The sequence below is a fragment of the Argiope bruennichi genome, chromosome 3, assembly GCF_947563725.1.
Source record: "Argiope bruennichi chromosome 3, qqArgBrue1.1, whole genome shotgun sequence".
Classification (NCBI taxonomy): domain Eukaryota; kingdom Metazoa; phylum Arthropoda; class Arachnida; order Araneae; family Araneidae; genus Argiope; species Argiope bruennichi.
The window spans coordinates 52,555,565-52,579,295 of NC_079153.1; the positions used below are offsets into that span (position 1 = coordinate 52,555,565).

General features: G+C 25.8%; 2 protein-coding genes across 2 annotated transcripts; one reads left to right on the forward strand and one right to left on the reverse strand.

Annotated features, from left to right (window-relative positions):
* Window positions 1-2,517: 2,517 nt before the first annotated feature.
* LOC129963370 (proteasome subunit beta type-7-like) lies at window positions 2,518-15,304 on the reverse strand. Its single transcript, XM_056077705.1, has 7 exons — window positions 15,171-15,304; window positions 10,253-10,334; window positions 8,504-8,601; window positions 7,293-7,433; window positions 5,098-5,272; window positions 3,834-3,985; window positions 2,518-2,732 (listed from the first exon to the last, which is right to left on the reverse strand). Exons 1-7 carry the CDS (start codon window positions 15,230-15,232, stop codon window positions 2,603-2,605), a joined length of 840 nt encoding a protein of 279 aa, XP_055933680.1. The 5' UTR covers window positions 15,233-15,304; the 3' UTR covers window positions 2,518-2,602.
* A 264-nt stretch (window positions 15,305-15,568) lies between these two features.
* Window positions 15,569-23,702, forward strand: LOC129963616 (non-structural maintenance of chromosomes element 1 homolog). Its single transcript, XM_056078091.1, has 5 exons — window positions 15,569-15,896; window positions 19,237-19,454; window positions 22,543-22,680; window positions 23,349-23,465; window positions 23,553-23,702. Exons 1-5 carry the CDS (start codon window positions 15,782-15,784, stop codon window positions 23,655-23,657), a joined length of 693 nt encoding a protein of 230 aa, XP_055934066.1. The 5' UTR covers window positions 15,569-15,781; the 3' UTR covers window positions 23,658-23,702.
* Window positions 23,703-23,731: the final 29 nt, after the last annotated feature.

Consider the following 23,731-nt stretch of genomic DNA (forward strand, 5'->3'; position numbering starts at 1 on the left):
CAAATTCCAGCCTAAATTATAATTAGATGCAAATATACCAATAACTAACCATCACAATACATTTTGGATTTAAAATTGAAATTTATCTTAAATAATGCATAATGCCAGGGCACAAGAAACTATCTATTATATGATACCTAATTTTAGAAAAATGTATCAATAGAATTTTTATAATATTTTGTAGAAATAATTACATTCCAAAATATTTTGGATGGTTTATTATTGCATAAATTTATCTTACTTCATATTAAATTCTGTGAAATATATTAAAAGCAAAAAGTATAGAAAACAAGGCAAAAAAAAAAAAAAAAAAAAGAAGGAATTTTATATTATCCCTGAAACGATACATTTTAACTACTATATAGATCCTGAGAAATTTTTAACATTTCTGAATTAAATGGCTGTCATCACAGGTTATGATGTAGAAAAAAAAAAAAAAAGTTTATAATATTTACCAAATTTGGAAGAAAAGCTTTAAATTTAAAAAATGACCTGATACCAAGTAAATCTAAAATGCATGCCTCTGATTTTGAATTTCCAATTTTAAAAAAATTGAGCATAAATGGGAGGTGATGAAAACAAATTATATTCAGGGGTGTTTGTGGGACCCCAAAAAATCCCCTGAAACTTTTACGGACTTACTACCGGCATTTTGGAGTTTCGAGAAGGGGGGGGGAGAGAAATGAAAAATTACAATTATGAAGTATTGAATGACCTAATTATAAAAGTTCAATGAATTACTTTTTTTGCAAAATTAATAACCATAAATTTTTAAACATATAAACTACTACATTTTATGCAAATATTTTAAATTACCTGAATTAATTCTTTAAAAAAAATTATCTAATTTCTGCTGCTTTTTTTTTATTTTTTGATGTTTGTGGGCTTGTCTTTCTTTTGTGGTGAACTTCATAATTGCAAGAAGGTTGACTTTTATTTTCCTCATTTACAGTCGAAGAAATTTCCTCGAGAACTGCACATGCAGAGGTAGAAGCAGTTTGCTTTTCTGCTAATGTAGAAGGTTTTTCAGAGACTTTTATAGGTGACTCATCTGAAATACATGTTTTTAAGTCCTCTTGATATGTTTTCCAACTTCTGTTCATATTCAGTAAGAGATCTTTGTGAATTGGATCAGTCATTGGATTTTTGGAGCCATATTTTTCACATGAGGTTTCTTTAGAAGCCATTAAATCATATTTAATAGTCTGCACTGCATCTAGGGAATCAATCTTAAGAGAGGTTCTATAGTCAGTGACAAGTGTATCCATTAAGTTGAATGCACTTTCCACTAATGGGCCATGTTGACCAATTTAGCCAATGTAGGATACTTATAATCATTTGTGAAATCATCTTTTAAATTAAAAACTTTAGACCAATATTTATCAATTGTACACTTGACTTGATTTCCACTTTCATCAGATGTGTAGAACATTTCTTTGGTGATATCAATATCACTCTGGTATAACCTTATTTCAGCTTCTACTTTTGACTTTTCATTATCACTAAAAATATGGGACATAAAAGATGATAATTTTTCAAAAGCTAATATTGTACTGGTTTTACCTCTTAGCTCTGGATCTAATGCTGTAAAACTAATTAGATATGAATTTTTAAGGGGTAATTTCTGTTTCATATGCTGAAATTTCTAAATGAAATTCTCTTGCGTACATAAATAAAAAAATATTTCAATAAGCGAAACGAAAAATTTACACGTGCATCAATAAATGAAACGAAAATTTTACACAGCGGAGAAAAAAAAGTTGCGAAGCGATCAATGACAAATAGCTAATACGGCGAAAAATCCCCCTTCTCTACTTATTGGCGCCACGCCAGGAGAGATAAGACATTTGAACCCAGAGTCACGTGATCGCACATCTGGTCGCGAAGTCTCTCCCTTTTTTTTCTGCCGCGCCTACTTGCCGAAAAGAATCCAGAAGAGAATGTCCGAGAAACGGGGGAAAGAGTCATAACTCGCAATAAGGAAAGAACAAAAAAGAAGTTTTTTCCCCCTTTTCACGCATTATCACTGCCTTTGGAGAAAGAAAGGAAAAGTTTTCACCACACACGCTGACCTTGCGTTTTCTGCTTTCAAAGCAAACAAAATCGCCCAGATCAAAATAAATAATTCATTATTATTCCTACTTCCTTTTGAACGACGATCCCCGGAATTTCCGGGTATCGAAGTTCAAAATCCCCGGAATTCCGGGGTTTCCCCGGAGCACAAACACCCCTGTATATTGAAAATTAACTATTTTAGTGACAAATTATGACTTTTTCAATCAGTCATAAATGTTACAAATAAATGACAACACAGCATCAAGAAACCCAATTAGCAGACTATCTCCAATAAACAAATAGGTATGGTATTGGTATGAAAATCAATTGCTAATAGAAAAATATGCCAAAAATCTTTTTGTGAAGTAAATAATACAATAAACAAATTAAGGATATTAATATCTTCAACTTGATCAAATGTTACCTGCACAAGGTATTCATAATAAAACTAATTCTGATTCATTTCTTTTTAATATCTTTTTTTATTGAAAAATTTTCATCATTAAGCAAAGTTTACAGACAACAGTTTCATTAATATAAAGTAAAATTAAGCAGTATCCATTGCTTCCTCAGCAGCATCTCTAGTTGGACGAGTCACAGTTTCAACAATTTCCAAGGGAACAGTTTTTGAAGACAAGACAGCAGTTGTTCCAGGAGCATAGCGATAGGTTCCTTGTCTGTTGGAGAAAGAATAATATTTAGATGCAATTACTTTCACAATTTAATGAATAAAATTTATTAGGATTTAAAAATTAATTTAAATAAATGTTATCATTGAAACAAAATCCGATTACAACTTTAGAAATATAAGTTTTAATATTTTCACAAATCAGCCTATAATTTTTTTTTTTTTTTTTTTTTAAGTAATCAGTGCACAACACTGAATTAACACTATATGCTAATTCATCATATCATTCCAATAAGAAAGCAATAATATTTTTTTTTTTTTTTTTTTTGCTTTACTGATCTGTAGTAACCTTTAGATAAGTGTTGTTAAAATAAATATTAAAAACTTGGAACAAATTCATTAATATGTTAAATATAAATGGATTTTTTTTTCAATTGCAAAGTTTTGTGCTGCAGAACTATAACTTTTTTTTAAAAAATTGCATACTTTTTTTGACAAACAATTTCATTTCTGGAATTCTGATTTATTTTAAAATAAACATCTCTCTGGTGTTTTGCTGTTTTCACATTTAGTAGCACATTTAGTGCAATTTGAATTACAGCACAGCAGCAATGAAGATACTAATAAATTAGTTTAACAACTTTAAATAAAAGTGACATAAAATTCTTTTTTTATCAACTTTAAATAAAAGTGACATAAAATTCTTTTTTTATCAACTTCTGCAAACAAATTTTTTTAATCTTGTATTTTTATCTGAATAATTCCATAATATTTGCTAATAATATATGGATTTCCCCATTTTAATTTTTTTCTGTAGTTTTGTCTTATAATAAAACTAATTTCTTTTTAATGGCTTTCTTAACAAAGTAATCAACTCTCCAAATTCCTTTGCTGTCAATGTGAAATTTAGTTAAACAAAGCAGATTATACTATATTTAGTTGTAAATTCAGAATCCCCCACCCCATCCCTCCCTTTAACAATTAGATTAGAACCACAGTTCATCTAAATAAAATAAATGATTAAATACACACAATTTTTTTTACAATTAATTAAAAATGCAACAAAATATGATATTGTAAGTAGTCAGACCGATTAACTTCCAAAGGAAAGTCTATATAAGAATTCTAATGATGACATGAATATACTTACATTTGTCCCTTCACATTAGCAACTTCAAATGGTCTGATCATTTCAGCTCCTGCTCTTGTGATAACACACAAATCCACATTGCTACCTGAACCCAAATCATTGAAAATACCAGCAGCAATAGCATCACGTACAAGCTGCTTAGCTTCATCCAACTGAAAGGTGGGGAAAAAATTTTATCTTGAATGATAAAGTGAATTAAAGTTATTGACTTAGCAAAATTTTTTGTAAAAAAACTATTATTTACATAATTATACAAAATCTCACAAAAAATAGCAAATTATTAAAAAGTCAATGATAAATTAAATAGATATTATGAGAGAAAGACAGCAATAAAATACTAATAAAAGATGAAGAAATTTTTTTTAAAAAACCTGTTAATGAATATCAAAACACTTTTCCGAAACAAGGTTTAAGTGATTTTTCTGCAATGCAATGCATCTGAAACTTGAGCTCTGATTTGAACATAACTTAGTAAAATGTAAAAGCATTTTTTTTTTTTCTACAATTGAAGAACAAATGAAATGCATTCCTATTTATGATGTATTTTTAATATTGATGTATTTTTAGTAGGTTATTAATAAGATTGAAATCAGAAGATTTAGTAAAACTGAATTTTAACCAAAGAGCCAAACTGATAAGGGGATACTAAACAATGAACATTCAAATATATTTCAAAATGAAAAGAGACAGGATAAAAGTTTCATCAGTTTCCTAAGAATGTCCATGTTGAGCTGAATAAACAAAGCAAACTGTTCACAGCATTGAGGAACTTCATTATATTTTTTGATAGAAGAATTGTTGCAGAGAGCTGTACTTTTGAGATAATTTAGACTAAATATTATCTTGTTAGAAGTATACAAGCCAATAATTACTTCTAAAACTACAAATGTATACAACTTCCTTATTTAAACAATTCAGCAAATAATAAACAAAACTACACTGCAACCCAGAAATCAATTAAATAATTATACTAAAAAAGAAAATAAATATATTATCATTTTAAAACAACATGTTAAATTTTAACAATTTAGAAGCTATTCTTTAAACTAATAAAAACGATATAAACAATTTGAAGGCAGAAAAGCTGTTACTAAAAATGATAACTATGAGTTTAAATAACTAAAAACTCAAATTAAAAATTTATTTAACACTGATTAATGAAAGACCAATATAATTTTTTGTTTATTTCATTGAAACACACAAGTTCATGTTGAATAAATCACCTTATGGAAAAATTTCAATAGGAGTATAAGCATTCATTTACCTTCATGTCAGGTTTCCAACCCTTTTCAAAAACAGACATTGCTGCTAAAGAACCAGAGCCCATTGTACCAAATGGTAGCTTCTCTGATGAGCCATATGGTGAAATAATATGTATACTGGGACCACTTAAGTCCACTCCTCCAACAATCAAGGCAGCACTAACATATCCTTGATACCTAAACAAGTTATAAAGTTTTACATAAAGATGTAGCAATATTACAAGTATCACAATAATAGAAATTAGAGTATTAAGTTTATTAAAGTTTAGATTAATGGCATTTTCAATAAATAGAAAATATTTCAATTAGTATTATAAATATTACAAAGCTCATAACTTGAATAATTTTTTAATTTAAAAAAATCATTAATTGTATGGAATTCAAAAATGAATTTCTTTGAAAATGCAATTTTTTCCATGCATTCTTTTTTAAAATTCAAAGCACATAAAGAGAAGATAAACTTAATGATTTACATTTGTCTACATTAAAATTTGTTTCAAATAATACTGCAGGAGAGAGCATTTCAACATAAAAAAATTAATATTTAATAGATAATCGCATAATAATAGTGCAAATAAATTTTTTACTTAAAAGAAAAGAAAGCATTACTTAAGAATTAGTTTCATAAATTTGGTTTATATAGGAAAAAAGTGCTTATTTTTATTCATTTCAATTAGGCAATAGCAAAATAATTAAAAAAAGATTTCAAATCATATATTGTAAAAACCATTTTAAAATTATATATATATATATATATATATATATATATATATATATATATATATATATATATATATATATATATATATATATATATATATTATTCCCACAGTAATATATATAAAAAAAGTAAAAACAAACCACAAAAAAGAAAAGATGCTTCTAACATTTAAAAGAGATAAAATACATGCATTGGAAATGTATAAAAAGCTGCAATTCAAGGAACATTGAAAATAAATTTGTAAATCAATAGTAAAAAAACAAATAATAATAATAAAAAAAAAACATTAACAACTAACATTCCTTTCAATGTAGACATTTTCTAAGTGGCAGATATTCTATATTTCTCATAAATAAAATTTTAATTTATATTACAAAATTATGTTCTACTATACTTTGTGTATGTATTAGAATGCAAAAAATGTAAGAAAGGCAGCATAAACAATATGGTTGAGGACTAAACAATTTTATTTTACAAAATGCAAACTATTAGACATATGCATTATATTTAGCAAAAACTTTTAAATAAAGTGTGCCATCGATTTAAAAATTATTTTATAATAATTATGAATTCTATACAATTTATTACATCACAATAACAAAAAAATTCTTACATAAAAGTGTGTTATATTTCAATATATTGCTGCTTAAACAATTCTGTAATACACCAAATATTATTTCCAAGAATATATCAACACTATATATGAAAACTCTACACTTAAAATCTTGTAAATAACATTTATGACATATACTTGCTTGCTTTTGGAAAACTTGCTATACTTTGGAAGTTAAAATAAAACCAACTATGCACATTCATCATTTCCTCAAAATTATAAATTTTCAGCAAATTTCATGTTCAGTAATTAAAAAAAAATAATTAATAAATGAACTCTTACAATCGTATTATTTCATAAATGAAGAGATAATTTCAGCATTAACCAAAAATATATAATCATTTTAGTATCATATTTTAATACAACATGAGGCTAACAAGTTATATAATTTATGAGCAACCTTAAATTTTTTTTGATTAATAAATCAAAAGAAGACAAAGACAACACTAGAGTTGGTGCTGCACTTTTCTCATTATCACATCATATCAACACACACAATTTACTGAATCTCGATTGCAGATTCATTAAGCATTCAGCTTTGTCAGTAGATTTTGAAAGGAAATCAATAATCAGATCATGATTTTCCAATTTCAAAACTGTAACTCTAAAACCAAATATTGCAGTTTAATCAAAAATGCCATAAAGTTCATGCTAACGTAATGATTCAAAAATTTATTGCACTTCATTAAAATAAGACGAAGATTCAGAACCAAATATCTGCCTTTTATTTAAAAATTCACATAAAATTTTAAGATAAGTGAGGATAAGAAAGGCATGGTTTAACAGAGACATACATTATTACTTTTTTTATAAATAAATATCCAATTTCAGTATTTACTTACTCCATCAAAAATTAAACCCACCTAAATAGATGTTGAGTGATTAAGTTTTCAGCAACAGCCACTGGCACAACTCTGTCAGTTGCTAATCTATGCAGTTCTAATTGTGAAGCAATCATGCGACACACTTGCTCAGTGTCAGCAGCAGTACCAGCCCCACAACAACTTTAAAAACAGAGATAAATTTAGCTTATATTTTAAAATATGATACATTTTAAAGCATTTTCTAATAATTAATCATTTGCAAAGATATATGACACAAAAGTAAAATTTGAATCAAGATTCAATGAGTAGTTAATCAGTATTTACTTAACAATATTTTCATTTGAAAAACTAATAGAGCATTAAGTGTAAAATGCAAGTTAAATATTATAAATCTTCATCTGCAATACAATATTCAACTTTAATGCTGAGAGATTTTTTAAACATATAACAAAGATCTTGTTGGCAGAAAATTTTATTTTAAAATAGGAAAAATATTAGAATTCTTATTCTAAAATCAAGAAGTGTAGGAAAATATGAGTTAATTTATAAGCAAATAAATTATTCCACTGTAAAATAATAACTAGCGTTAAAAGTATGAAGGTCTTGGAAAGAACATTTGGTTTTATATATATTGATTGTGGTATAAGGGATACTAATTCCACTTCTGATAACTTATCTCCCAATGAAAATGGTTGAAAATGTCAGACATTAAGTAAAAATATAACAAAAATAAAAGATTGTTGCATTGAAAGCAAACATTATTCTTCCTATTAAAAAAAAGTATGTCAAAATCTATTAACTTTTTATTGAATACTTTATAACAGGCATATTTTAAAACTTTTACATAAAAACTTATCACTCTTTTTTAGAATTTATTTAACATATTTGTGAACACATGATTGTGGATATGAATGAAAATAACCCAACATCCAAAAAAGTTCTAAAATTACTGCAAAAAAAAAAAAAAAAAAAAAAGAGACAAAAAGATTAATAATTTTGCCTTTTAAAATATATAAATAAAAATAAATAAAACAGAAGCATCAAAGTTATTTATTTATCTTTTTCAGTTTAACAGCTTCTTAGATGGAAGAAGGACCATTGTAGTCAAACAGGACAATGGAGAAATTATACATATGATATATAAATATTTAATATTAAGTAAAATTTTTTATCCCCAATGAATAGCTGATTTCTTGACAATATTTTTAAAGTTTGTTATTTTATTTGGTTTAATATTTTTAATTACTTACTACATATTTGGGGCTAGATAATGGATTTTTGAACAGTTCTTGTCGGCAACAATTGATCCCACAGTAGCTCTGGTGTCAGCACCCAGGACAACACCATCCTAATAAAGAATATAATTGTTATAGTATTGAAGTACTTCTTTTAATTATAATCGATAAAAACATCAAAATAGTATAGTGATAGTATTAATAATGTAGAGTTTGTTAAATCCATTTACAGACACACATGACTTTAAGAGACTTTTAAAGTTGATTCAAATTGAGTCTTAAAAGATCTCAATTTGAAATACCATTTCATGAACTTTCACAGTTTATTTAAAAATTAATATCTGTTTTTGATGACTAATTTTTTCTATGCAATAGTAAGATTTATGAAAAGTATTTTTTAATAAAAAAAGCATATCAAATTGTTATTTAACATGGCAGAAAAACATGAATTCAATTAAATCAGCTTGCTGTAAATTAAAAAAAGGAAATAAAAATGGAGTAAAAATTTTACTATGAAGTGAATATTGGCAACTGTGACTGTTTTCATATATGAGTTTGATTTCCATCACAACACTGAAAAATATTCTTATATATAGTTTATCAAACTTCATTTAAAATATTAAAATAAAGGGAATATTTCTATGGAAAAAAAATTGATATTATTAAAAAAAGAAGAAAATTTATGTCTTATTTGTCTGAGTATCAGTTTCCATAGGCTAACCACCTAGAGATGTTTCAGTCTACTTTTGCACTCAAATTTTATGTTTAAAGTCTATTTCTTGATTTCTTTTATCTTTCCTTTCCTTTGACTGAATGTACTTTTTGGTGACATGGCAAACCACCCCAGGAAATTTCTAATACTTTAACATTGAAGCAGTCTGAAATTCATACAATGGTTTGTTTAAATCTGACAGTTGTCATTCGACAATAAGCAATTTCTCTGCCACATAAGTTAAGTGTTTTATATATATAATTTTCTACCTTTCAACACTGATTTTCAATGAATAATGAAATGCTGGCATAAAGCATCCTAACTTCTAAGCTATTTAGAAATTTCTTTTATGTTAGTTTTATCAACAAATTAAAAGTTTTATTAGTACACAACTTCAATGTTATTTAATAATTTAATCAAATAAATTCAATTTTTCTCTAAAAATATTGTACTTTTTACATGCATTTATACTGCTTACTTGATACAAAATGGTGAAAATATCAAGATAGTTCATTTTCAATGAATAAATTCAGCAACTCCAAAAGTATATCCATAATACTCAAGATTTTATAAAAGTATGTATGTTATAGATACATGCGTATTAATTGCATGTCAGGAATTAATTATCTCCCTTCAAAACATTTCCAAAGATATCAGGTAATCTACTAATTAGTGCAATAAAAAATGTCATGTAGATAATACATGTTATATGTAAGCAATTTTATTTATGTGTGAAATTACATATATCATAAAACCATGATATGAAAGAAGTTATATATTTTGAATCATTATTTAAATTATTTACAAATTGGATGAATTTTAATTAAGCAGCATATTAGCAGGTTATCCTTTATGTATCATATTTGTTCCAGGCTTTAATTCCCTCAAAACATATATAAATTAGAAATAATTTCTATAGTTAACTTTTTAAGATGCCATAACAAAATTTATAATTTCAGTGGTAATATGAGAAAACTAGTTTTCTTCCATAAAGTAAAAAGAAGTGTTAATTTATCAATAAAACTGCATAAGAGTTTGAAAAATTAACTTACTTCATACACAAGTCCTACAATTGTAGTTCCAGTCTTTTTAGCTTTTGGAACAGGGAATCCTTTAGATGCCAAATATGCATTTCTATTAAAAAGATAAGCTTAGTTAGAATCACATTTTTAAAAATATATTTTATTATTTGATACAAGAATAAATTATAATAACTATAAGATAGGAGCTAAAAGTAAAACATGGAGATATGATAAGTTATCTGCAGGCAGTTATGTAATTTAAGTTTAATACAAAAACTATTTGCAGATAAGAAGTATATAATGAATTACTTCAAATTGATTTTGGATATAGCTGTAATGACATAAATCAAATTTCAACAAAATATTATTCCACTAATGAATTTAAGAACTCATAATAACATCTAAGATGCAACTTATTTAAACACAGAATTAAGATGATTCACAATCTATATTAGAAAATACATAATAAATACCATAATGAAAATACATACTATGCTCAAATATCTACAAAATGTAAAAGATGCTGGAAAGCATAGATATTCTTAAAAACAGTCAGCAGTTGAAGCCCAAAAATCAATTTGATGCCTTAACATATAAATGGGAAATAATAAAAGATCCAGTAAAGATCTTTAGAGCATGTTTCAAGTTCAAAACAAGGCTGAACTGGAAAGGATAATAAACTGTGTTTGATTAATGAATTTAAAAATTTAAAGAACTGTGATAGAAAAAAATGTCACTCTACAGGAAGCTGTTCTTTATTTTCTTTGAAAAAATACACACATACCTCATATTACCTATAACTTTACTCACTTTTTATTACAAATATGTGTTAATGATTAGGAGCACGTTTTGTTAAGAAATACTCATATATACAAAGAGTATTGAATATCTATTTGTTTAAACAATAAACAAGTCCACAATCACTGACATCCACAAACATAACAGGTTTCTTAACAATTAAAAGGTTTAACTATGCTATTAAAAAATTTCTATGCTCTTCTAAAAGAGGATAAAATGTTTTTTCCCCCCATAATTTTAGAACATATCACTACAGAATGATTTTTATATGCCATTTTAGAATCCCCCTCCAAAAAATATGCTTAAGGAGAAATCGGCAATTTCTCTATTTTATAAAATAATTTAGATTTTGATAAATTTTTCAAAGTTGATTTTTTATAATTTTTTTTTGTAGCTTAAATATTAAGCCAATTTATTGTTTAATTTCATCTATGATTTACACATTTTCATCAATGTCAACGTTGTGTTACTGCCTTCTGAAATTTTTATTTTTACTTTTGTTACACAGAATGTGTACTTTTTATACAAATGTTCAATAATTTATTTTAAAACACCACTTTTTAAAATTTTTGGTTTCTTTCACTTTAAATTTTATTGCATAATTTAGCAACTTTAAATTTATAATGCATTTAATAGGCATATTGTCTTTCTATTAGCTGATTTTTAGCATAAAGTCACAAAAGAATGTGTAATATTTTATGTTTCATTTAATTTTGTAAGCAATTATTAGTAAAAAAATGATGCAGTTTTGTACTTTTATTCATACGATTTGTTTAGAATTTGAGAAATATGCTTTGTTTAAAATTTGAGAGGGGAAAAAAAAAAAAAAAAAAAAAAAAAAAGGCTGAAAAAAGGAGAAAGGCTATATTTTAAGATTTGTATTTCCATCTTATGTATTCAGGGTTGCCACCAAAATCTGGGGAAAAAATTCTCTGTGTTTTCTTTGTATGTTTATACAATATAAGAGGAAATGGGAAACAGAACTCATGTGCTAGTTATAATGGAATAACAATATTCCATAGTTTTAATGAGTAGAAAAAAAACAAGGTTCTTCAATAAATATGGATTTAAACAAAATGCAGTTTTCAAATTATAACAATTTTTGCATAAGCTTTCAAATATATATATATTTTATAGTACTCTTCACAAATATGAAACACTCTGCTAAAAAGCCTCTCCTCTTTCTTTTTTAGTTTCAGTAGCTTCACTTGCAATCAACTTGCAGTCATTATTCCAATATCCGTATTTTTTCTGAGCCCCAGATTTTTAGGATCACCAAGCTGTATCAAAAATAAGTGTCTAATATTTTTGCTTCTTCAATTACGGTTCTTTTGACAATGTTTTTCATTAACTGTTTAACAAAAAAGGAAAATTTTTTTATATAAAGTATCATTATTTGATTATTTTAAAGAAATGGCTGAAAAAATTAATAAAGAGAAATCAATTTTTGTCATGACCAATTTATACCGAAAAGCATTTATAATATTATCACTTGTGGCTGATCCAGGAAAAGTTTTTAAAAAATTGAAATCTATGTATTTCTTTACGTTACCAAACACTTTTAGTATACTTTTGAAAGTACTGATATTTTCTACTCAGCAGATAGAACAAAATTTCAATAAAAATTCAGAAGACCATGGAATTGACGTGTTTAGCTAGATTATCTTTAAATATTCGATAAATTACTCTTAGAGTAGCATCTACTTTCCATTCAGTACATTCATGTTAATACCAGAACACTCAATGGATTATGTGTAGTCAACAAGCATTTAGATCTAAAATTTCATATTAATTTTTGCATAGAAGTTCTTTTTTGACAACATCTTAAAAATTTTAAATTTGCAATTGGTCCATCTACACTAATCAATAAAAGTAACAGTCCCACTTCTTTAAAATTCTCAACAATTCAGGAGCAGTTGTATGCTTTAAAAATATTGAATTCCAATATCTTGTGGAGATTCTATTGATTAATTTGTAATCCGACAGTAAGATCCATTTGGTATTTCTTTGAAATGCGGTCAAAGATTTGTGAAAACATATTACATATTTTAAAAATTGTTTTAAGATTTTTTTAAGAGATAGTTGAAAAAACAGAGCTAATTCAGTGACAAATAATGTACGGGCCAAAGAACATCTTTTGGTTATTTCACCAACAGTGAACATATGTTCTGACATATCATTGAAAGCATTAAAGGACGAATGTGAAGTAACAAATTTTATGCCCATAAAAGTTCAGCTTTAAACTAGAAAGTTCAAAATCAGATTATTTTCAGTCATCAAAATTAATGTTTTCAATCTTGGCATATCATCTTTCATATTCCTTTTAAGAAAAAAGTCTAAAATCAATTATGACTTTAACTGGCCATGTTTTTCTCTTGTGTATGATTGATAAACGCTTGTTTTTCCATATTACTTAAGCTTATTATTTTCTAACAAAGTGAGCAGTGGAGCAAATTGATTTTGTGAAATTTCTCTAACTCACTCAGCAAAGTAAGCATTCATATTTCTATCCATTCAATCTATATTAAATACAGATTTTGAACAGCTCATTGTTTAAACAAAATTCTCTTATCTATTCAAAATAGTTCAGTTTATCATTTATTATAAATAAACAATAATCAATCAATCAATAAATTCACATGTGAATAATTAAATAGCAACGCAATGCTTTTTTGCATCAAATGTCGCTAAAAATAATAATAATAAAAAAATGTTTAAAATAATGATCTACCTAGCTCTATCACCAAAAGAATGCCATCACCTACTGTTAATTATACTATATATATATATAATATATATGTTTATTTTGTGATCATTCATGTAGAATAATTTATAAGTACATATACATGTGTGTTACATTCGCGCTTATTTATCCCAATAGTTTTTTTTAAAATAAAAATCAAATTGCAGAAAACCTTTTGTAATGGTTGGATTATTCCTGGAACAAAAACGTAGTATTGTAAATTTGTTGTTGACTTGTATAATATATCAGACAAAATATGAAACGTTCATGTTATTATATATGCAATTTTTAATATATTTATCACAATCTGATCATGGATATTTCTCACCTCTGTTAATAGACTGTACAAATTATATTTCAATGAAAGTGTAGAATGCTATATCTTTTATTTTGATCTGATATTTTAAAAAATTGCAGGCAAGAGACTATAATCTCATTTGAATGGCAGAAACAAATAATTATTATAATAGTTATTCACATATTATCAACTTGACAACCATGAAAAAACAGGATTTGCTTCCTGAACATTCAAAAACGTGGAAAATCACATCCACATGCAAAGTTTTTATGCAGTCACTGATTGTGTTTCCTGACTTAACTGGTACTTTAAAATGGTCATAAATGGAGCTAAATAATCATAACCGACTTTAAAATATACCTATAGTGTATTAGGTTCTTCATTTTTGTGAAAAATTATTTATAATGGAGTATATAGTTTACAATTTTAACACATGATTAGTCATACGATTTATGAGTAATAATAAAACACAATATGAAGAAAATTAATTAGTTTCTGTGTTTAATGAGTATGATTAAATGACAGAAAATTTCATTTTCAGGCGACTTTTTCCATTCAAAATTTATAATATTTGCTTAGAAGGTTTAACATAGGATCTATTTTTCAATAACAGAAATGTTTTAAAAATTAAGTCATCTCTAGGACAACTAATTCAACTGTTTCTAACCAATTTCAGCAAATTGTAGAACAGCTAATATTCTTATTATGAATCTTAAATTTCTTTCCGCTAGGTTAATAATTTTTATTAACTAGCTTATAGACACTACTACATCGACGTGTTTTAAATTAAGGGAGAGAAAAAAGAAACCAGAATATGCGATAATCTAAGATGATGTCATACTTTTAAGCCGAAGAGCAGCAAAAACTCAAAAGTTTAAATAAACAACTAATAACGGATTACTCTTTTTCAGTGCTTATAGCAGTAATATTTACAAATAAAATTTGAAGAGCTTCTTTAAAAGAAAAAATATTGTACCGGTAGTTCACAAACAAATACGAAAACAAGATAAAATAGTTATTCGATTGTCATAAAAGTATAATAGTTTTTTAAAAAATTACTAATTAGAACGAATATTTAGTATTATCTTTTAGCAAAATGGTTGAATTACCTTAAACAGTTGTCAAACTTAAATCCTGGTGCAGGTATCATCGAAACAGTTTCTAACGCCATGATGACAATGGTAGAATGGAAGGAAAATGAAAAATAAAATACTTAATGGTTGTTGCCAAAAAGAACTTGCTGTATTTCAGGCTGGTTATTGAAAAAAACACAAGTCATTCAGTTTTTGGACCATAGTTAAATAAATAACATTTTGTTCTTATCATATGAATATTTATAAAAATATGTTTATTTTAATTCTTCAGATACTATTAATGATATTTTGAAAACAATCTAAATTATTTCATGAACATTGACACGAAGTTGAGTGAATTAATTCATTAGTTTTATAGTTCGGGCACTTCAAAAATTTAAGAGATAAATTTATTCCAGTTTCCTTTGAATATATGTTATGGAATTTAAGATATGAAAAATAAATAAATAATCTATACACATGAACTGTGAAAAATCCTTGCATGAATAGCAAATTTCGCGCCCGATTTCAATCAATCAATACAACAGAATTGCAATAATCAACAAAATCCAAATATTCTTTATTTATTTTGAACATTTGCTTTCGTTTTGCAATTAGGCATTTGACATTCCTTTGAAATAACAAGAATGAAGAACCTAGAGGATAAATATAAATATTTTCTACAGGTTTTCATGTGGAAGAAGATATGTGGTAATGATGAAGTTTGGAATTTAATTCGGAAATGTCAAAGAATAAGCAATGGTAATTCCGTTATCTTTTTATAAATTTGATAGCTTCTCTTCTAGTAGAACGCAAAAACTTCCAATTTATCTTATTGAAAAATTAGATTGAAGTATCTAGTTGGATCTAGTTACCATAGCTTTAATTATATTACAATGTTTAAAAGTAATAGTAGTATAAATTTAAAAAGTAGCATTTTTTTAAAAAAGTGGCTCCATCAGATACATTAAAATTCATTTTAATGTTGAATTATAACCATAGTAGTAATATTATATGTATATATAAAGTAAACAGATGGACTATTATTATTTCAGAGACGCTGACATTATTGCATAGAAAATGCCATCGAAACCCCTGCTTTTGCATCATTGTTATTCGGTTATTCTTCTAAATTGCGAGTTTGTTTTTTTATTTGATTGATTTTTACTTTTCAAAAATTACTCTTACATTTTTGAAGTTATTTTTTTTTTACTTCCTTCTTTAAACCAGCAACAAGGTTTATGATCGTCGGTTTGGGCTTATTTTAATGATATGTACCCCTTATTTAAAAGCCCTTTCAAATGTGTTCATATGATTTCTAGGCATCAATAAGATTTACAAAATGCTTATTAGGTAAAGCATTTTTTTTTTTTTTTTGCACTGAATAATACTGCATACCAATATCCACCCTGCATGGATTTCCCACTCTGAATTTATTCAGTACATCGTATTTCAGCCAAATATGGATAAAAAATGATTAATACTAATAGAAAATGCTATGTCTCATAATATTTGCAGATGCAAGTTGTTTTTTGTTGATGCTCTGAAATTGTAAGGGAAACTTCAGTTTCTTTCAATACATGGTAATGCTCTAATAAAACAAGAAGTCAGAAGATAAGAGGGCTTCTTATAACATATACCTTCCAACATGTATCTTCCAACACTTTCCATGTATGTAAGTGGTCCAAGACCATTTTCTGCATTTTTTACTTAAAAAAAAAAAAGGACTGTTTTGAGATTTTCTTTTATTAAAGATTTGCTATGTACTCATTATATTTATTGTGTGTCATATATTTAAATAGCAGGACAGTGACTCAAAGGCTATCTTTATTATTTGACCAAAATTTCAAAATATTTAATCAAGCAATTAATCATGCCTTATTTTTTGTCAAATTACTATCTGTTATTCATTGGAAACACAGTATTGTTAGATGAATTGTAGACATCATGAAAAATTATATTACTTAAATACATATGAAATTTGAAATAAATCTTTCAACCATCTGATAAATTTGATATTTATAAAAATTTATATTATATCATCAGTTATATCTAATTTGTTATTACTACTGTTGAATTACATCTTTAAAGAGTATTTTTTATCTCAGGATTTAAAACTATCATTCAGAAGGACATGTGAATGTTTTTCATTAAACTTAATTTTTAAATCTTTGGGAAAGAAAATTTTATCATTTGGGAATTAATAAGTATTACAGGATCTGTGAAAAAATATAATGATAACTGTTCATATTTTAGTAATAACTCTCATTATTGAGTTTTGTAGTAAATAAGGCATAGAATAATTCTAAATTTTGAATTATGACGGACAAAATGTAAATGTAAAACATATTTCATGTAATTTGCTGTTTTCTGTTCATTTTTGTAAAAAGGCATATGTTCAGATGTAAAATCATTTCCTTGCCAGTTTAATTATATCTACTATTATTTTCTTCACTTGATCTAATAAAAGCAGTGTTTGACATTTTTTTTTTTTGAATTGAGGCTTTCAAATATATATATATAGATGCAGCAAAATGTCATGTTTTCTAAGCTAACGACCTTTCTCCTATTTTCTATTAATCTTTGCATTCTTTCATCTTTTCCTCGCTTGTTTGGAGGGCTAAATGTCCTGAATGACCAGTACATCTAATGATCTTTAAATAAATAAATTTTCAATATGCTGTCAGGCTAATAAAATTTAAAATGCTTTTCTGCTAATCATATAGAATATATTGGTAGTAATATGTAAATTTGCAATTTACATTTTAAAGTTTGCAAACTACAAAAATTAACATGTAATAATAGTGTTCCAGGTACTTGTTGGTTGTAATGGCAACTTGAAAGCATAAAGAAAAATATCCTCCAAATTGGCAATTTCATCTGTCAAATTATAGAGCACGTGATTCATATGCAATTTGAATGCACATATTTATTACATATATATTTATGCACATGAGTATATTTTTATAATTTGGCAAAAAAATTTCTTTATGCTTTTTGGTCACTGTTAAAACTGACAAGTACCATGCTCTATAATTTGATTTTGTAAATAAATATTTAGAACTTTTTAAACATCTAAATCATTGTCTTCTTATGTTTAAATGTCAGGAATCTGAAATGGTTTAGTAGTTGATGATTAGATAAATTTGCCATATTCATGCTTAAAGATGATAAAATGACATTTATCATTACATTAATCATTTACATTTTATCATCTTATCCTTTTTTATTGAAAATTTTAGCTATCCCCTTATTATAAGTAATTGATTCTTTTCATAGAAATTTATATGTAATATTACTGATCAACAGTAGTTTCAAACCATGTTAACTCTTCTATCACACTTGTAAATGATATGTTCAAAGAATTATCATATTTTTGAGCATAAGCTGATATGAATTCATAAACGCCCGAGTTGAATGTACTCTTGAAATTGAAGCTGTTCATTGAGTGAATAGTGGAATCAATGTGACAACATATTTCTCATTATTATGTAATTAGATAATGGAGAAAAACAAACAATTAAAGAGTTAAATTATGTATTTTACAAGCATCATAGAATGTATATACTATTTATTATCATATATACTTGGTAGGAAATATAATTTTTTTTTTTTTATTATGACTAGTAAATTTCTTTTTCTATTTAAAACATCAGATTATGAATTATATAGGAAGACTTTTTACATACATTTAATGAATGTGCACTGAATAAATATATATTTAATACATTGATAAATTTACATTTAATAAATATGCATTTAATAATAACATAAATGTACATAGATACATTTTAATTTTAAAGAAAAAAAATAACTTTGGACTTAATACTGACTTCAATGTCTTAACATTTATATATAAATGTTAACCAGAACTCAGGATTTTTTGTCAAATTAATATTGCTATTTTATATGAAATCTTAAGCACATCAAATACTTTAAAATATAAATTTTTAGAATGGCTTTCCTATGTCTTCAAGATAATTTGTTTCTCAACTGTTATAACATTTCTTAAAAATGCCATTACGAAAATCAAAATATTATTTGCATCATAAAACTAAATAATAAACTTGTTTTCTTAGTTTCTAAAACTTTTTCTTTTCAGATGATTCCAGTAGACCAGAAACACCTGAACCTGAAGATTTAGTACAATTCATCAAGGAGATTAATCTAGCATTGAAACCTCTAAATATCGCAATCAAATCTATGAGAGATGAATTAAGTACAGAAATGTTCTACATTCTCATTAATGAAAATAATAACAATATATCTCGGTTAGCATCAGATTACAAGATGCAAGAGCTGGAAGTATTTAAAGGCCTTGTAAGCTAATTAGTTTTTCCATTTATATATTATTTTTAATAACATTTATAAAATTTGCTTTTTTTAATAGTTTTCTTTAAAATTTGGATCTTCCCAATTTGTACTTAAACCGCAATAGTGTTATTTTGTAAAATGTTTATTTATTTCTTAATAAAATACAAACTATTTAATGATTTAATTATCAGACCTAACTTAAATCAGGCATTTTCCAGAAGCCATTAAAATAACAGTATGTTATTTGTTAAGATAGATTATACTTAACAGGGGGGGGGGAAATTGGTAAAGAAATTTATTTCTGGTAGAAAAAAGGTTCTTCTTATTTTAAATATTATCGTAAGTACTTTTCTTTCTGTCAGAATTCACTGACCCCCCCCCCCTCCTCCCTCCAAAAAATGTTTGGTAATTTCAGATGGTATAAAAAAAAGTGGTGAAAATCAATTTAAAAAACCTTAATTGAGTCGTGTTTAACAAATGCATTAAATAATATTATTCTAGAGCATAATGATCATTGCAAAATGTGTTCAAATGTAATAACTACAACAAAACGTTGATTTAATATTTTATTTCCCTCTTTTTGGTATTTTTCCGTTTGCCGGGCGCAAATGTTGCCAATTGTGAACCAAACGCAAATTTGGCGTAAGAAATTTGGGGGCAATTTTTCACTTGCACTCGACTAACGGAAAAGTACTCACTTTTTCTTTTTTTCTGAAAATTGACTATTATAATGCCATCTAAAATCATACAGCAATATTTCGAGGATAGGATTTTTTCCCTCCAATCTGTAAATCAAAAAATTGCAAATTTTGCTTATTTTTCAAGGACCTAATGAAAAAATTAAGAACTTTTCAAGAGCTAAAAGTATAATAAAGTAAAATTCAAGGGGTGTTCATAAAAACTCTGTCTTTGTTAAATTTATTAAAATCAAAAATTAAATGAAATTTTTGTGTTTTTTTTATAATAATCCTTGAAAATATTATTTCAAAAACTGATGTTTACACCAATTTAAAATTAAATAAATTGCATTTTTAGTGACATCAATTTAAATGGCATGAAAGTCTTTCCTGAATTTTGGAAATATTTTTAAAATATAACTTTGAGCAATAGATTTTATTGTTAAACTAAAATTCAAAGAATTTTGCTTTCTATCAAATGTTTAATAATGTGATTTTTGTTTGAAAGATAGAAAAGTAGAAATTTGTTTAATATCTCTGTAGTTTTACATGAAGAACAAAAGTGAAATTACAGTACAACGAATGGTAGAAAAAAAGTTATCCGACAGTTACATTTGTAATAATAATTTACTAACTTTATAATATGATGAAATTATTTGACATATTAAGATAATTGATATATACAAAGAACATAACAGGTATAAGGCTATTAAAATAGCATGTCTTTGATAGATATGTCACAATTTCATTATTTTAATAAAAAATTAGTTTGCTTTATTTCTATTCTAATGTTTTGAGGTCGAAAAAGATTTTCAGATTTTGAAAAGTTTTAAAAATAAATCTTCCAAAATATCAATTAGTATATGCATGTTGAAATTCTGAAAAAAGATTCTTGAATTGGTCTATATATGATGCCATAAACTGTCATGGAGGTTCTTAAATGTTCTGGCTTCTAGATATTTGCAACAGTATGCAAAATCAGTCTATGTAAAGAATTATGATGCTATAAAGAAGAAAAAAAGTTCTGATGGGAACAAAGATAATCCCATAAATACAAAGCAACTTCCCAAAATAAAACAAATCATTGAAAAGTCTGCAGAAATTAATGCTCAAATATATGAACAAGCAAAAAAAAAAAAAAAAAAAAAAAAATCATTAAATGCTTTTTTTTATAATAGCATGAATTTTGCGTTTTATTCAAATGAATCCTTAATTCTGTTAACTTTGAATTGAACATGAGGAAGTAATCAATATGTTTTTTCCCCCTTAACATATGAATTTGTCTGGGTAAATTCTAGGTAATAATAAAAAGAAATTATTTTTGTCTATATATAAATATAAATATTCATTTTATATACTATTATTTCAGATAATGTTCAATTCTTGTTTAGTTTTTTCACTAATAAATTAAGTGTATTTTTTTAAAAAATATAACTAGCATATAAATGCTGTTTGCGCATTTCATAAATTGCATACACATAGAGAAAGAAACACAGGGAATTTTTTTCTCCAATTTTTCAATAGCAACCCTGTAACAATGAATATAACAAATCACCTTAGTATTTTTCTTAAATATTTAGAAAAGAAGTAATAATAGTAAACAGAGAAGTATTTGAAAATTAATAGTGAAAATATTTTATTTAAATTTAATTTTTTCATTTATATATCTAAATTATCTTATTTTACAGTCCTTGAATTTTCAAAAAAAGTTCTTGAAAGTCCTTGAATTGTTTTCTTCATTAAGAGTGAAAACTGAAAGATGCTCATTACCACTTTCTAAAATATATCTTAGTCACATTTGGTAGTTCTATGTGTATCAATCTGTTTTAAAGAGTGCTAAAACCTACACATACATGTACATTCATTTTTATTATTAATAGAGAAATGTTTGAAAATAGTTTTTTTTTTAAAGCCATTTGTATTGTCAGTGTTCTTGCATGCTTATAAATGTATAAGTAAGCAGTAATTGTTCATTGTTGGTAAATATTTTTAATGGTTTGTTTGGTGTGAAAGTAAGCATGTTAGCATATATCTTGAGCTTAGTAGCATGAACAGCCAGAAAAATATCTTTTGAAAGCAGAAGTATTGTTGAATAATTGATAGCACTGAAAAATATATTATTTCTATTATTTATAAAATGAATTTACCCAGTATATACATCAATTTGTGTAGCTAATTATATTGAACTTTAAATTTTTTTTTTTTTTTTTCCTAAATTTATATATATTGTGAAACCAAAAACGCAAGATAATTATGCAGTGAAATTTAAATTAATATTTAAAAATTGTAATAAAATTACTTTTTGCTTCATTAATGAATTATTTCAAAATATAAGGATGTGTATGCATATCACATTTATATCCCAAATTATTTCAGACTTTTACCTTTGGTAGTTTTCCATTTTATTTTTTTTCCAGGCGATTTCTATTGTCAAATCGGAAGACGGGAAAATTTCCTCTACAGATGCTCTAAATTTAGAAATTGATATTAAAATTTCAAAGAGAGAAGTCAATGATATGCTACAAATGTTTGTAGTAGATGGCTGGTTATGTGAAGTAAGAAATTAATATTCATTTATATTAAGTTTGATACATGTTATTAAATTAAAATAACATCTTAATTAATGTTTTACATTAAAAAAAATTACTGTTTATTCATTTTTTAAAATTTATATGACATAAATCACTATCATTGCCAATATTATTTTGTTAACAAAACTTTTGATATGAATCAACTATAAAAATAATGAAATTGTTATGCTGTATTTTTGAAATGACAAATGGAAATCACTGTTATTCTTTTGAAAATAATTTTAATAAATAATTTCTCTAAATAATGTAACAGATGTATGTGATGACATTACATAATAGAAATAAATATACGAGTATTAGTAAAAATCATTATCTATTTTGAAATTAACTTTTCCTATTCACACTAATTTATCTTGATTCTATACATACTAATGTTTTTTTTTTTTTTTTTGCAAAGGTATTACTTATACTATAGTCTGTGTATTTTCTGTAGGCAGTTCAAGGTTACATTATCTCCCTCGTTATTGGTTGTCTGGTGCCAGTAACACGGTAGAAAATGTGACCTTGAACCGCCTACAGAAAATACACAGACTATAGGGTAGGAAAGATTATGTTTACCATTATTTATTTCATGGTTTAATTCTTATTGCTGTAAATTCAATATAATAATGAATTTTCAAAATGTTTTTTAGAAAGACGGATACTACTTTTTCAGTACTAGAGCTATAGCTGAGCTGCAGCATTTTTTCAGAGAAAATTATATGGATAATATCTCTATATGTTATCAATGCAAAAACATTGTATTTCAGGTTAGTTGATTTTTTTATGCCAACAACTATTTTAATATTATAAACACATAACTATGTTTTATATAATTATAATAACTATTTTTATAGGGACCAGTATGTCAAAACTGTGATATAAAATTGCATAATTACTGCATGAAACGTACTGGTATCAAGTTGTGTCCATCATGCAGGAAAGATTTTTATGTTTCTTGAACAATATTTATTTGTATAGATTTTACATGTATAATAAATATTTATTTTATAACAAAATTTTTACAAAACTTCAG

Coding starts and splice junctions, on each gene's coding strand:
- LOC129963370 (XM_056077705.1), bottom strand. CDS start 15,232: ATGGCGTTAGAAACTGTTTCGATGATACCTGCACCAGGATTTAAGTTT. Junction 10,335..15,170: donor AAGTTTGACAACTGTTTAAG/GTAATTCAACCA, acceptor TCTTTTTAATAG/AAATGCATATTTGGCATCTA. Junction 8,602..10,252: donor TTGTAGGACTTGTGTATGAA/GTAAGTTAATTT, acceptor ATTCTTTATTAG/GATGGTGTTGTCCTGGGTGC.
- LOC129963616 (XM_056078091.1), top strand. CDS start 15,782: ATGAAGAACCTAGAGGATAAATATAAATATTTTCTACAGGTTTTCATG. Junction 19,455..22,542: donor TGGAAGTATTTAAAGGCCTT/GTAAGCTAATTA, acceptor TTTTTTTTCCAG/GCGATTTCTATTGTCAAATC. Junction 22,681..23,348: donor TAGATGGCTGGTTATGTGAA/GTAAGAAATTAA, acceptor AATGTTTTTTAG/AAAGACGGATACTACTTTTT.